The following is a 15,341-nucleotide window of genomic DNA, read 5'->3' as shown; positions in this document are numbered from 1 at the left end:
TTCCTGTTAACTAGAGAATTCTGCAGCATTGTGCACCAATAAGATCAAAATATCGGATACAAAAAAGATCAAAATATATATCCTACTGTAAAGAAACCACATCTGAAAGAAGAGAGATGGTGGGTCATGTAAATCCAAGGTATTCACATGACATGCAGAAAATCAGCCAACTTCAAAGGCAACTCGTTGTGCCCATGAAGGATAGACTTAGAGAAAGTACAGAGAAATGTGTGCTCATGATTTCGAGTAATAGCAAATCTTACGTAAGAAGAAAAAATCAGTGGAGTCAGTCTGGAAATTATACTACCAAGACAATTGCATTGATCACTATAGCCTTGTTCTCTGACCAAACATCTTCGTCTCACTACATGGACAGCACAGTGTACTTTTATGTCCACTCACAGACCAAAAAATTGCAACCAATAACGAACAAATACCAAACAGTTCCATGGAGCTACTGGATTAAGTGAGAGCTCTATGCGGTTTTTTTAAAAACAAGTGAGAGCTCTGTTAGATCCCCATGCAGTCACACAGCTCATATCATGTTACTCCATTAGATCTCTATAAACTTATAGCTTAAGAAATCAGTTTAAATCAATACTATTCAGTAGCATCGCTTGCTACCAGAACTGCAGCAACATCACATTGACACTTGAAAATTGAAATGTAGGTGTAGTGCAAACAAAATTATCTATATCGATAGAAATATCAGGGAGCCACTTGTTCTGGACATGCCATCAGCATCTGCTCACCAAAGATGCACCTTTTGGGAGAAGAATTTAGAGACTAGGTCAAAAGTTGGGATAGCAAATTGTAGAACTAAGCCACTCTTTGCAGATGCATAAATTTAATAACGGTTCACATGCATGCAAGAAATTAAAGGTTCACTACAAGATAATCCATTCACCCACTTACGCACACAGACACGGGGAAACTGTCAAACTAACAGACAAAAGCCAACACTAATAATAGAAAACACGCAGGCACCACTGCACCGAAAGTCTACTAAGTAGTATGCCTCCAAGTTGTCATGTTTCTTGTTGATGAGTAGTAGCATCCTGCATACTCAACCGCGCATTCTCAATGTGGCGCATCACCAGGGATCATCCTTTCTGCAAACACAGTTTTATCCATGTGATTCGACAGAGGATATGACATGATACTATATCATATAAATTGCCAATTAAGAAAGCATAAAAAATAGTAACCTTCAATTATTACATTGGAATTGAAATTTGTTGGAGCAAATTTCAAACACAATTTTCAATCAGATTAGGCATCAATGTTTTGATGACTTCACTAACTGATAAATAGTTACCTAGCTAAGAGTTGTTCATGAATCATAAAAAAAGAAAAGACATATAGATACCTGGCGGATTGTAGAAGCTCATGTACGGAATCAAAGAATAGAAGTTTCATCCCTTCATTAGCTCCTTACACTCTAGTGTCTTGAGATCAATCTGGTAGACGCCAACATCCGTGTTCACGAAAATGATATCTCTGCCCTCCACAGATCCAATCAGTCTAGGTCTTCTCTTCGGATTTTTAATAGGGATAAGGTTCTTGAGATCCACGACTCTACCATGAGTCCATGACGCAACTCCGTTGGAATCTACTTGTCTGGACCACACGTAGAGGGTTAACCTGCTGTCCACATGTGCAAGCCCCAGACTGCCATCCTTCATCACCATGACGATATCGGCATGAGCGGCAAACGGCACATCAATCAATGATAAAGAATCAGAGGTCAAGCTGTACTTGAGAATTCTCACATGATCATAATCATCGTAGTACCCAAGCTTGAAGTGGAGTGCATCATTGATGAGGACAGCTTGCATCGAACATATGAATGCATCAGCTGAAAGATCAAGACCAAGGCACGGTTCCTCCCACTCGTCAGTATCCAGCTTGCTCCAGTCACCGATGTCGGGCGACGACACGAAGACGCGTGCAACACGCTCACCATCTTCACTAATGTCCACGCCGACGCCGACCGTCTTGAAGGGGCCGGCGTGACACGAGTGGTGGTCGCAGCCGCTCACCGCGCAGAGCACCGCGATCCCGTTGAAACAGTCGAGTCCCACCAGCTGCTGAGTGCAGCCCGTCATGGGGTCCCAAACCACGAGCGGCCTAGGAGACAAAGACGCATCCCCAAGGAGAACCCGGCCATGGCGGCAGTCCCACGCAATCAGATCAAAGTCCGGGTCCGTACTGGCGAAGTCCGGAATGCGCGCGCCGAACTTGGAGGTGGAGACGAGGCGTGGGGCAGGGTCTCCCTTGTGGCCGGAGCCGTCGGCCCGGCTGTAGAGGAAGCCCAGCATTGGGGGAGCGCCGTGGAACTCGCGGTAGCGGCCGCGGAAGGCGGGGCCGGTGAGCAGGGCGAGCCAGGGCTTGCTGGCAAGGGAGGCCCGCACGAGCGCCGCGGGATCGTCCGGAGGGAGGCGGAGGAAGACCTCCTCCACGAGCTCGTCCAGCAGCTGCGGCATGGTCGGCCGGCCGGCCGGTCGGTGGAGGCGAGGGAGGGTTTCGGGAGGGGAAAAGTTTGGACCGGTGGGCGGGGACGAAGGGGATTGAGACGCGGCGGTTCGAGTCAGGCACTCAGCTAAGTAATGGCCGGGGAAGAGAGAGGGCGCAGCCGGGCAGGCGGAGGAAGGAGGGGATCGGCGAGGAGGGAGACGGCCGGACGGCGGCTGGGGGAGAAAGTTTTGTTCTTTTTTCCAAGGGGAGGCTGGGGGAGAAAGTGAGATCAGATACGGGAGGGGTTAGGGCAACGTTTGGGCCTAGCGTGGGCTGCATTTGGGCAGAGTTGGCCCAAAAAGCGACCCTGGTACTAATATTTATTTTATCAGTGCAAGCGTTTTTCCAAGGCCTGCCAAAAAATAGGTTTAAACAATTGTGTTTTCGTGGTGTTTAGTATTTTTTTCCTGTTAGAGTTATCATCCAATGTTTTTCTGTGTTCATGGTACAATATTTGAAATTTCATGTAAAACCTTTTGCACTCTTTAATTTCGATTCTCTATTTTTAGTGCAATATATGAATTTCTAGGTATTTAACATAGGTAATTTCTTTTATTTTTTCTAAGAAGTGTAAATGAAGTCTGAAAAATATGAAACTTCGCATGGTGTCATGGCAGGACCCCTAAAAGGCGTGATAAAAATTTGAGAGAGTTACAAAAATATTGTGATGTGCTCCACTTACAAACCGAACCATCTGTGAGAAAGAATCGGAGTTTCGAAGGGAAACTCTGAGGTTTGAAAGCAAACATGTTTTAAAATCATTAGACCTTGATTTTTTTTCTTCTAAATTCAACATGCATACACCATAAACATTATCCATGTCAGAATTTGGCATTATTCCAAGTTTGTTTGCCCAAAAGAATTCAAATGCCATTACCTCCATTAAATACCTAGATATTCATTTAATGCCTACAAATATCAAAGTAACCATACAAAGTGTCAAACTATTACATGAAACTTCCAACATTTTACCATAAGATTGTCAGCCTTACTGGGTTGCTAGTTACTAGGATTAAATCAACTTGTGTTTGGAAGTAGTGATTTCAGCAAAAGAAATAAAAGCGAAGAATTGTAAAACAAAATATCGAGGTTGAAAGCAATCAAGAAGAATGGACTAGGATCCACAATTTCACTCGTGCCATCTATCCGATAAAAGGTAACATGGCATGATGACAAAATTATAGTTGTGTATTGATTAAAATGTAGTTTTTATGAGTATGATTATACATGGCATAATTGCATATAGGCATCGCGTCCAAATATCGACAACCCATTGTTCAACTACATTTATAGTTAATAATCTATCCTAATTAACATCGCTATTCATGAGGTGAATCTAAGCGTGCCAATAACAGGCACAAGAGAACGGGTGCTACTATGTTTTTTTGTCCTGCTTATAGTGAGCGAGATGGGCCGTCATATCGCCACAGGCAGTCCCTAAATGGGCCAGCCCTTTCTTTTCATTTTTTATGTTTCCAATAATGAATATACATAAAATTCAAAAAAATAATTTATTTTAATTTGAAAAAATTCACTGTGCACTTTTAAAAAATAGGGACTCTAACGAAAGGAAAAAAATAAATAAAACATTTTTTTCGTTTCTGAGAGGCACAACCATGCCTCTCGCAGAAGGAAAAAAAAGAAAAAACATGTTTTTCTTTCATCTCCGACAGGCACAGCCTCTCGCGGAAGCAAAATCGTGCATCTCGCGAAAGCATAACCGGGCCTCCCAGGGAAGGAAAAAAAGGAAAACACAATTTTTTTATTGAGAGCCACAGCCGTGTCTCTCTCGGAAGGGAAAAAACATGTTTTTTTTATTTCCGAGAGGCACGGCCGTGCCTCTCACGGAATGAAAGAAAAAGAGAAAACATATTTTTTTTTCGAGAGGCACACCTGTGCCTCTCGTGGAAGCAAAACCTTGCTTCTCGCGGAAGAAAAAAAATTGTTTTTATTTGTTTTCGAGAGGCACGGTCGTGTCTCTCATAGAAGTAATAAAACATGTTTTTCGCAAAAAAGATCAAAAGGGAAAAAATTGTCAAAAAGCTAAGAAAGACCGATGGAAAACCAGAAAGCCAAAAAAACCCCAAAAACATCTAAAAAGCCGAAAACTTGTGGAGAAAAATAAAAAAAATCGAAGGAAGCACCCAGAGCGTGCCAAGTGGCGCGCTCTCAACCCGCCCCAAGTGACCCTTGGGGAGGCTTCCAAACGAGCACTCCCCAGTTAGTTACGCCCTCGGTAGAATCCTATTCCCGCATAGGTCACTAGATAAAGAGGTAACACATACCCTCTATTACTGCACAACAAATAGGATTTGGCCTGCCCAACTAGCGAGACCCCTTTCAGTTTTGGGTAGATTCCCAGATTGGTTTTCCTTTCTCTTTAGGTTTTTTTCCTGCTTTGCACATTTTTATTTACTTTTTGCATTTTCAAATTAGCAGATATTCTTTGACTTTACAAAGATTTTTTAAATTTGCAATCAATTTTTAATTTTGTGAACATTTTTCAACTTCGCTAATATTTTATCAAATTTATGAACTTTATTTCAACTTTAAAAATAATTTTTGAATTCATGAACTTTTCTTTGAATTCATCAATATTTTCCAATTTTTCAAACATTTTATTCAAATTCATTAACCAATGATCAAATTGCAAACACTTTTCAATTTAGAGAACATTTTACGAATTTCATGAAATCCTTTTGAATTCACGAACATTTTTTATATCAAGATTCTTTTGGGAATTTGTGAACATTATTTGAATATGCGTAATTATCTTTTGAATATATTTTTATTTCGTGAACATTATTTGAGTTTGTGTAATTGTTTTATGAAGAGATTTATAATTCGCGGACAAGTGTTGAACTTGTGAACATTTTTCAGAATTCATAACATTCTCTGAAATTTGAGAACATATTTAAATTCCAAAACTTTTTTAAATTTTCTGTAAAAAATAAAAAAGGGGCGATAGAGAAAAAGAACCAAACAGGCTATAGTAGCTACCGCACTCGGAGGGCCCACTTAGCTGCAGCGCCGAGTGAGAGGTCAGCTCCCTAGAAGAGAGGTTCTATACGATACCTTATGCGCCAAGTGGGACCAGCCAACGCTCATGCGGCCCATTCTCCTCGGCCCGCTCAAACCGCGGGTGCTCGCTCGATTGACCATGATTGTTGACCATGACCATTGACTTTTGAAAACATACTGTTAGGAAAAAGTTCACGCAATAGAGAAAAGCTTAAATTTGAAAAAACTTCTTGAATTTGAGAAAATGTTCACGAATTTGAGAAAGCTCACAATTTTTAAAAAAGTTAATGAAATTTTAGAAGCTCACAAAACTGACTAAAAAATTGTGAATTGAAAAAAGCTCGCAAATATGAAAAACTTCCTCGATATGAAAAAGATAAAAAAAATTCACAGTTTTGACAATAAGTTCGCGAATATGAGAAAAGTTTACCGCTTTTTAAAAGAAGTTCAAAAAGTCACAAATAATTAAATAAAAAGGAAGAAAATTAAAAAGGAAAATGAAAAGAAAACTTAAAAGAAAAAAAGGAAAATAAAATGAAGAGAACCAGGTGGAAACAAAAACCAAAGGGAAAACAACCCAAAAAACTGGAGGTAACCTTCTAGAAGGTTCCTGAAACAGGTGCTGGGAGACACAAGTTTTGGGCCGGACAAGTTAAAGGTACCAAATGAATCAACCTTCGCGTTGTCTACCATTTCTCAAAAAGAAAGAAAAAGGTGTTGTCTACCAGTGACCCCTTAATGGGTGCTTAATACGAATGCACACTTTCTACTAGGTCGCCAATGAGAGAACACTGTCGTAGCTGCCAAAAGGCTCACACACCCGACCCAGCTTGCGTGTCAGTCTGGCCCATGTCGGCTCAACAGCCCACGCCAAAACAGTGACACAAAAATGCAAGCGGCTTTGTCTCAATAAAAAAATAATACAGGCGACTATATATCGAAAACAAAAATGTTTTTTTATAGAAAAGTTAACCAGCAGGATGTTGATTGTTCTTCCTCTTGATTGAGCCGATCTTTCCTATATATTCCAATTTGACCTATCACGACAAGTATTTTGAAACGGAGGGAGGTGATTTAACAACCATACAAATTCAACGTGAAGCCAAGAAGACCTTGTCAGCATAACGCTGCCCGGACCGCCGCGAAGGTGAAGATCAAGGAGATGGCCGGGCAGCTTGACCGCCGAACGACGGTCTCCGCAGCAACGAGATATCCAGGCTTCACCGGTGCAAGGTAAGCTGTGGGAGGAGGTGCCCTAGAGAAATCTCCTGGAGATGCCGACCTATACATGTTTCAGACACGTTTTTGTGGGTGGCAAACTAGCAACACAAACATCATTACTCATTTCTTCACAATTCGTCCACCTGGTTTGCAAGTTGCAACACAAAGCATGAGACAACAATGATGGTTTCAGTCATAAACACGACAACTGAAGCAGTCAGACATATTGTTTCATTTTTCTGTGATTCGAAACTCAGATACAGTTGACTCTTGAGGACACTCGGCATTTGTTTCGGCCACTTGTGATCTCAAGTTCCATCGACTTATATTGGTCCAGTTTACAACGCAACTGATTTCCCTCCTAAACCAATGTGTATTGCATTCACATTGCTTTCTAAAACGAACAGGTGCAGTAGCAACATCATTTGACATGCAGTGCTAGCTCAGCCCCGCTCGCATGCAGCGGCCAACATAGAGCAAACCCTGACAAAGGCCAAGAACAGCATAAAAAAAACAAAATGGCCACCAATCAAGACATGGTTAATCACAAGAGGCATCCTAGTGACCATCTTTCCTGTTTACTAGAGAGGGATCCTGCATTTCCTGTTCTTCAACACAATCTGGCACTGGCAGCATGGCAAACAAATACTAGTCTCCAGCAATGTGCACCAATAAGATCCAGATATATGTCCTACTATAAAGAAAACTGCATATGAAGGAAATATGAAAAGAGACGGGCAGCTCATGTAATTCCAAGATATTTACATGACATGCAGAAAATCAGCCCATCTGGGACGACAAATACATTGTGCCCATGAAGGATGAACTTAGAGAAAGCATAGAGAAATGTGTCTTCATGATTTTCGAGTGAAAGATCTTATGTAAAAAGTAAGGAAAATCAATGGAGTTTGTTTGGAAATTATGATAAACCAAATCAGTGATAATGAACTAATGATCACTATAGCCTTGCACTCTGATCAAGCATCCTTATCTCACTACATGGACAGCGCAGTCTACTGTTATGTCCACTCACAGACCAAAAAATTGCAGCCAATTTACGAACAAAACCTAACAGTTTCGTGGAGCGACTGGATTAAGTGAGAGCTCTATGCTTGGAACCAAATAAGAGCTCTATAAGATCCCCATACAGTCACACAGCTCAAGGTTCAAGTTAGTCTGTTAGATCTCTAAACTTATGGCTCAAGGTTCTAGTTTAAATTTAATACTCTTCAATAGCATCGCTTGCTACAGAAAACTGCAGTAACATCACATTGGCACGTGACATGTAGGTGTGTAGCACAAACAAAATAATCTAGATCAGTTCAGAAATATGAGCGAACACTAGCTCAAGACATGCCATCAGCATCTGTTCACCGAGCTGTTCACCAAAGATTACCCTTTTAGGAGATGCATTTAGAGACTAGATCAAAGTTAGGATAGCAAATTGTAGAATTAAGCCACCTTTTGCAGATGCATAAATTTAACAAGGGTTCACATGGATGCAAGAAATTAAAGTTCACTACAAGATAGTCCATTGACTCACTTACGCACACAATGACACGGGAAACTGCCATACTAACAGGCAAAATCCAACACTAATACGAGAAAGCATGCAGGCACCACTACACCAAAAGGGCTACTAAGTAGTGACATAATTCATCATAGGATACGCCTCCAAGTTGTCATGTTTCCTGCCGATGAGTAACATCCTGCATACCCAGCCGCGTAGTCTCAGTGTGCCGCGTCACCAGGGATCACCCTTTCTGCAAACATAGTTTTATCAGTGTGATTCCAATGAGGAGATGACATGATACTATATTAATTGCCAACTGAGTAAGCATAATTAATTGTAACCTTTAACTACATTGCACTCAGAAAATTGTTGTTGGAGCAAATTTCAAACATAATTTTCAATCTGATTAGGCATTCAATGTTATAACTTAAGCTATTCACGAATCATAAAAGAATAGGGCATATAGATATACCTAGCGGATTGTAGGAACTCATGTACGGAATCAAAGCATTGAGGTTTTCTTCCTTCAATCGCTCCTTCCACTCTAGTGTCGTGAGATGCTCCATCTTGCGTCGACTGTTCGGGTTCACGTCAGGTAATTAATGGCGAGACACCCAAAGCACGCATGCGCAGCACTGAAGACGAGCAGCTGTACAGTTGGTAGCAGTTGGAGCGTCGTCACGTCTCCCATGGCATCCACGCAACGTTCTCTTGGTCAGTGCCTGCTGCGTGCGCGCGGCCGGCCGGCGAGGGGCACGGCCGTGTACATACAAGTCCGGCATCCACCGTACGTACGTACACGAGCAACTACGGACGTACGCGGCGGTGCACCAACTACGTACTCCGTCCGCAGTGTCCCGAACCATGCATGCACCGCCAGATCACCTTCACGGCCGCATGAGCGATCCATCGGACCGTGCATCACGTCGTCTTGCTCTTTCGTATGGCACGATCGATCACCTGCTAAAATAAATGGCCGACTGTACGTCTAAGCAACTAACTTACGGAAACAGTAGCACTTGCACATAGAATGTAGGATATGGATCCATGGATGACAAATATGAGGAGGATGACGATGCGCGACCCACACAATCATAGGTGGGCGGTGCACCTCTTCTCCGCCCTCCGGTCTCCTGCTCTGTTGGCTTACCGGCGAAGCAAGCTTCTCCGGCGGACGCGAACGTGGTGGTCAGTTTTGCTAGATGACCGTGGGATTTGCGTGGACGCCCGAGATTCTCGTGACGACGAGGTGATCGGTGAGGGTGTGCATATTTTTTTCCCCTTGTCACGTTGCGTTGGTTGGTAGATTGCAGGGCTCGGTGGGGGAGACGCGACACGACGTGAGATTCAAGGAGAGGGATCACCATGGTCGGAGGGCTTTTAATGTTGATCGACAGTTTCTAACTCGAGTTGAGAAAAGAGATTCTACCATGCACGGGAGATCCCGTGTATGGCTCAGCCGTCCATTCTCTTGAAGATGGATCCATGCATGGCTCAGCCGTCCATTCTCTTGAAGATGGATCCATGCATGCTGGTCCACACACATTAATGAGTCACAAATTAAGCTATACCTTTTTTCGGTTAAATTATGCCATACATTGACCACTAGCAACATTTGTTCTATATCCCACCTGGTACCTCGCCCATGCATACATTTTCATATGATTTCCAAGCTTCAATATATTTTATTTTTTTGAATCACAATTCCAATTTATTATTCATTTAAATATTTGATTTCCTTGCGATTAGGACTTTGAAACAAGACCACTTCTAAATATATTTTCACAAGTTCTAAATTCGTATTTTGAAACATGATGAAAAATTGTATGAACATAATGATGCAGTTTAGAACACGATAAAACCTAATAAAAGTTCATGAGAACGAATGCCTATTAAGTTGAGGCTCAGCCACTACTTTCCCTATTAAGTGTATTGACACGGAACGAAACATTATGATACAATTTCGAACAAATGAACCACAGTGAAATAGTGTGATTGTTCTTTTTTGAAACATAATACAACATTTGAATTAATTAGTACCTTTATAGTGTAAAGCATGTGTTTGTGGAAGGAGAGAATAGATGAATATTTGCACTGTGCAAGTTCCATAATCACGCACGTAACTGTAACATCTTTTTTTTTTGGAGAAATAACTGTAACATTTCTGACACAGCACTAAATGATTATGAGAGCATGGAGGTAAAAAGAAATATCATAGTGGACAAAGTGGCAGGGTTCCCATAAAAGCATAAACAGCTCAGCTATGCATGCACGGTACCTCCCGTGCATGGTAGAAAAGCCGGTCTCGACTCGAGTTGCCATCCACAGTTTCCGACGATCCATTGTGTTTGGGAATCTACATCTCGAGGCAAAGATGCTGGAGATCACCAGCGGAGATGAGCTGAAGATGGACCGGATGAGGGAGATTCTCTCCTGGTTTGCAGAGGGGAAGGACATCAAGGCGGCAGCGACCTACAGGAAGCTCACGGAGGCAGAGGATCTCTACCTCACGCCCATGGGGGAGCCAGTGGGGTCTCTCAGGATGCTTTCTGGGCAATGAAGGAGGCCGCGTCAGGCGACCCCAAGCAAGCGATGAAGTGTAAGGCATTCCGTTCGCGTCGCCATGCGCCGCCGGGACCATCGGAGTTTGTGGTGGGCGCAGTAATAGAGCTACCTGCCCCGGGATCGGCAGGGAGCCCGATGGTGATCGAATCAGATGTAGATGCAGAGATGGAGGAGGTTGCAATAGAGGAACCTGTTGAGGAGCCCATGGCGGTGCCTGCATCGGCAACAAGGAAGAATAAGTCCCAGATCTCCTATATGTTGCGGACATCTCCGCGGTTTCCACGCTGCTCCCTGTGCCTGCTCAGCCTCGCTCGCTCCCAAAACAGGGAGTAGGGGCCTCTCCGGCTGGCAATTGGTTTCGGTTGCTGGCTAGAGAGGATTCCGATGAGGAGGTTGGGTGCTCTTCAGATCTAGAAGGTAAACTTGATCCTGCTCTCAAATATCTACATTCTCCAACTATTTTTAATGCCGAAAGTAATGTTAGAGAGAGGAAGAGATCTATCATTAAGAAAAATCAGGGGAATGGATGCTTAGCACACGCTCCCTCTGCTTCCTGGGAGTGACGTACTTTATGTTCTCAAATCATTCCCGGCATCCTTGCCAATCACTCCGAAAACTGGAATGTGCAAGGAATTGATGCACTACTAGGGAATACCTTATAGGTAGATTCTTATCAGTAGCGATGGGTAAGGGCCGGCTCAATGTGTTGCTGTTAAATATAGCGATGGGCAATACCCCACGCTACAGGTACATATTAGTAGTGACACGGGCTGGAGCACCCAACGCTGCTGGTACGTGGGCCCCACGGTACCTCAGGGTCGAGCCGTATTAGCAACGCTGGCCCCTTACCCACGCTACTGCTAAATGCAGTATCTGTAGCGCGGGGCACTGTGGCCCTCGCTACCACTATTGGTATACGGGGCCAGTTGATGGGCTCACTTAGTAGTAGTGCGGGCACTGCGGCCCTCGCTACAGGTACTGCCGTTAGCAGTAGAGCCAGGCTGTCACCTGCGCTAATGCTAAGCGACCCTATCCCACTGTGCCAATCACTCTCCCTCTTCACTCTCCATACTCTCACTCTCACTCTAACTACTCCAGCGCTCATCACCGCGTGACGGCCCTCCCCACGCGGCCGCCCTCCCCTGTCCAGGTCCTCCCCGTGCGGCCGCCCTTCCTTGTCCAGGCCCTCCTCGCGCGCGCCGGCCGGCGACTGCGCGCCCTCTCCTGCTTGGCCCCGCCCCAACCGTGAGCACCTCCCTCTCCTCTGTGTTTACTTTTAGGTTTAGATCTTTAGATGGATGGCTAGATGAATGGATGCATTTATTCAAGCTGTCAAACTAACAGACAAAAGCCAACACTAATATGAGAAAAAATGCAGGCACCACTGCACCAAAAGGGCTACTAAATAGTGACATAATTCATCATGATATGCCTCTAAGTTGTCATGTCTCCTGTTGATGATTAGCATCCTGCATATTCAACATCTCAGTGTGCCGCATTGCCGGGGACTATCCTTTCTGCATACTTCTGAACTGTGTATCTCTCCCAACAATCTTGCTAGATGATCCTCACTCTTCAAGTGCCGATGAAGAAAGCTACACTTCCCGGAATATAAGCAGTGCCATAACCTCCGACGTTAAAACCAACTTGTTTAGTTTAACCGGTTGCCAAGATTAACCGCTCGACACCAAATTAGTACTTGAGCTGTGCATGGTCAATTCAGATTTCAGAATCACATTTCTCTTTTAAAAAAGGAGGATAAACCCCAGTCAGATTTCTAAGTCACCTGAGACGTGACAGCCCAGGCCATGCCCGCGCTGCGCGCACGTACTCGCTTCTACTAAGGCTGTTAATGGCACAACAGTACAAGAGAAGAAAGGTCTGACTTCAGATCCACCCGGTCCCCACCATTGCGCATCAGCCATGTCAAGTACTGTGAAATTGAGGTGTTCTTACGGATGATGTTATTGTACCAACCAAAGTAAAAACAGAAAATGCTTCTTCTACATACTACCAACTCATGCCCTACATACTTAGACCACAAATGAAACTGAACCTAACTTTTCTAGAATTTTACAGGACAGGTGTGCAGCAATACAAACAGTGCAACATGCAACCAACTCAACATGAAGCCAAGAAACGAAATCTCCTAGGGTTGCCGCGTTGTCCATGTTTCAGACACGTACTGCATAGTGTTGATCAACATAAGTGCCTGCAGTACTGATTTCTTCCCGGTTCGTCTACCTGGTTTGCAGCATAAGCAGGAGAGACCAATGATAGTTTCAGTCATAACCACGGAAGCTGAAGCACTCAAACATATGGTTTCATTCTTGTGATTACGGACCCAAATGCAGCGGCTCTTGTGGAATACGTACTATATTTGTTTCTGCTACTTGTGAATTGTGATCCCAAGTTCCTTCCTTCGATTTAGGGGTTCAGTTGACAAGTTGTTTGTTGTACTAACATTGCTTTGCTAAAACATCAACATCTACTTGACGACAAAAAATATGCTGACATTACACTTGACGTGTAGTACTAGTTCAGTCCACTCGCATGCAGAAGCCATCAACATCTACTTGACGACAGAAAATAGCAGCTAAGAACAGCACGGAAAACTGACAACAGCCAAGAACAGCATGGAAAACTAAGCACAACCAAAAACACCTACCAGCTAGTGATACGGTTAATCGCAAGCCCCATGTTGCCACCTAGTGACCATCTTTCCTGTTGACTAGAGAATTCTGCAGCATTGTGCACCAATAAGATCAAAATATCGGATGCAAAAAAGATCAAAATATATATCCTACTGTAAAGAAACCACATCTGAAAGAAGAGAGATGGCGGGTCATGTCAAATTGTAAATCCAAGGTATTCACATGACATGCAGAAAATCAGCCAACTTAAAATGCAATTCGTTGTGCCCATGAAGGATAGACTTAGAGAAAGCATAGAGAAATGTGTGCTCATGATTTCGAGTAATAGCAAATCTTATGTAAGAAGAAAAATCAGTGGAGTCAGTCTGGAAATTATACTGCCAAGACAATTGCATTAATCACTATAGCCTTGTTCTCTGACCAAACATCTTCATCTCACTACATGGACAGAGCAGTGTACTTTTATGTCCACTCACAGACCAAAAAATTGCAACCAATAACGAACAAATACCAAACAGTTCCATGGAGCTACTGGATTAAGTGAGAGCTCTATGCGGGGTTTTTTTTTTAAAAAGCGAGAGCTCTGTTAGATCCCCATGCAGTCACACAGCTCATATCATGTTACTCTTTTAGATCTCTATAAACTTACAGCTCAAGACACCAGTTTAAATCTATACTCTTCAGTAGCATCCCTTGCTAACAGAACTGCAGCAACATCACATTGGCACTTGAAATGTAGGTGTAGTGCAAACAAAATTATCTATATCGATAGAAATATCAGGGAGCCACTAGTTCTGGACATGCCATCAGCATCTGCTCACCAAAGATGCACCTTTTGGGAGATGAATTTAGAGACTAGATCAAATGTTGGGATAGCAAATTGTAGAACTAAGCCACTCTTTGCAGATGCATAAATTTAATAACGGTTCACATGCATGCAAGAAATTAAAGGTTCGCTACAAGATAATCCATTCACCCACTTACGCACCACAAAGACATCGAGAAACTGTCAAACTAACAGACAAAAGCCAACACTAATATGAGAAAACACGCAGGCACCACTGCACCAAAAGTCTACTAAGTAATGCCTCCAAGTTGTCATGTTTCTTGTTGATGAGTAGTAGCATCCTGCATACTCAACCGCACATTCTCAACGTGACGCATCACCAGGGATCATCCTTTCTGCAAACACAGTTTTATCCATGTGATTCGACAGAGGATATGACATGATACTATATCATATAAATTGCCAATTAAGAAAGCATAAAAAATAGTAACCTTCAATTATTACATTGGAATTGAAATTTGTTGGAGCAAATTTCAAACACAATTTTCAATCTGATTAGGCATCAACGTTTTGATGACTCCACTAACTGATAAATAGTTACCTAGCTAAGAGTTGTTCATGAATCATAAAAGAAGAAAGACATATAGATACCTGGCCGATTGTAGAAGCTCATGTACGGAATCAAAGAATAGACGTCTTCTCCCTTCATTCGCTCCTTCCACTCTAGTGTCTTGAGATCAATCTTGTAGACGCCAAGATCCGTGTTCACGAAAATGATATCACCGCCCTCCACGGATCCAATCAGACTAGGTCTTCTCTTGGGATTTTTAATAGGGATAAGGTTCTTGAGATCCACGACTCTACCATGAGTCCATGACACAACTCCGTTGGAATCTACTTGTCTGGACGACAAGCAGAGGGTTAACCTGCTGTCCACATGTGCAAGCCCCAAACTACCATCCTTCATTGCCATTAAGATATCGGCACGAGCGGCAAACAGCACATCAATCAATGATAAAGAATCAGAGGTCAAGCTGTACTTGAGAATTCCCACACGATCATT

The 15,341-nt window shown here is 43.1% G+C and overlaps 1 protein-coding gene across 2 annotated transcripts; it reads right to left on the bottom strand.

The window, feature by feature from the left end:
* Nucleotides 1-863: 863 nt before the first annotated feature.
* Nucleotides 864-2,696, bottom strand: LOC119330385. Of its 2 annotated transcripts, XM_037603497.1 has the most exons (3): nt 1,773-2,696; nt 1,370-1,679; nt 864-1,112 (listed from the first exon to the last, which is right to left on the bottom strand). In XM_037603497.1, the coding sequence occupies exons 1-2, from the start codon at nt 2,484-2,486 to the stop codon at nt 1,416-1,418; spliced, it is 978 nt and encodes a 325-aa protein (XP_037459394.1). In that variant the 5' UTR covers nt 2,487-2,696; the 3' UTR covers nt 864-1,112; nt 1,370-1,415. The 2 variants fall into 2 exon arrangements, with proteins under 2 accessions (XP_037459394.1, XP_037459393.1); XM_037603496.1 differs by having other exon boundaries at nt 1,370-2,696.
* Between the last annotated feature and the right edge of the window lie 12,645 nt (nt 2,697-15,341).

Source organism: Triticum dicoccoides, chromosome 7A (genome assembly GCF_002162155.2).
Source record: "Triticum dicoccoides isolate Atlit2015 ecotype Zavitan chromosome 7A, WEW_v2.0, whole genome shotgun sequence".
Taxonomy (NCBI): Eukaryota; Viridiplantae; Streptophyta; class Magnoliopsida; order Poales; family Poaceae; genus Triticum; species Triticum dicoccoides.
The sequence above is the reverse complement of the archived record's forward strand: the minus strand, read 5'-3'. Positions and strand labels throughout refer to the sequence as shown.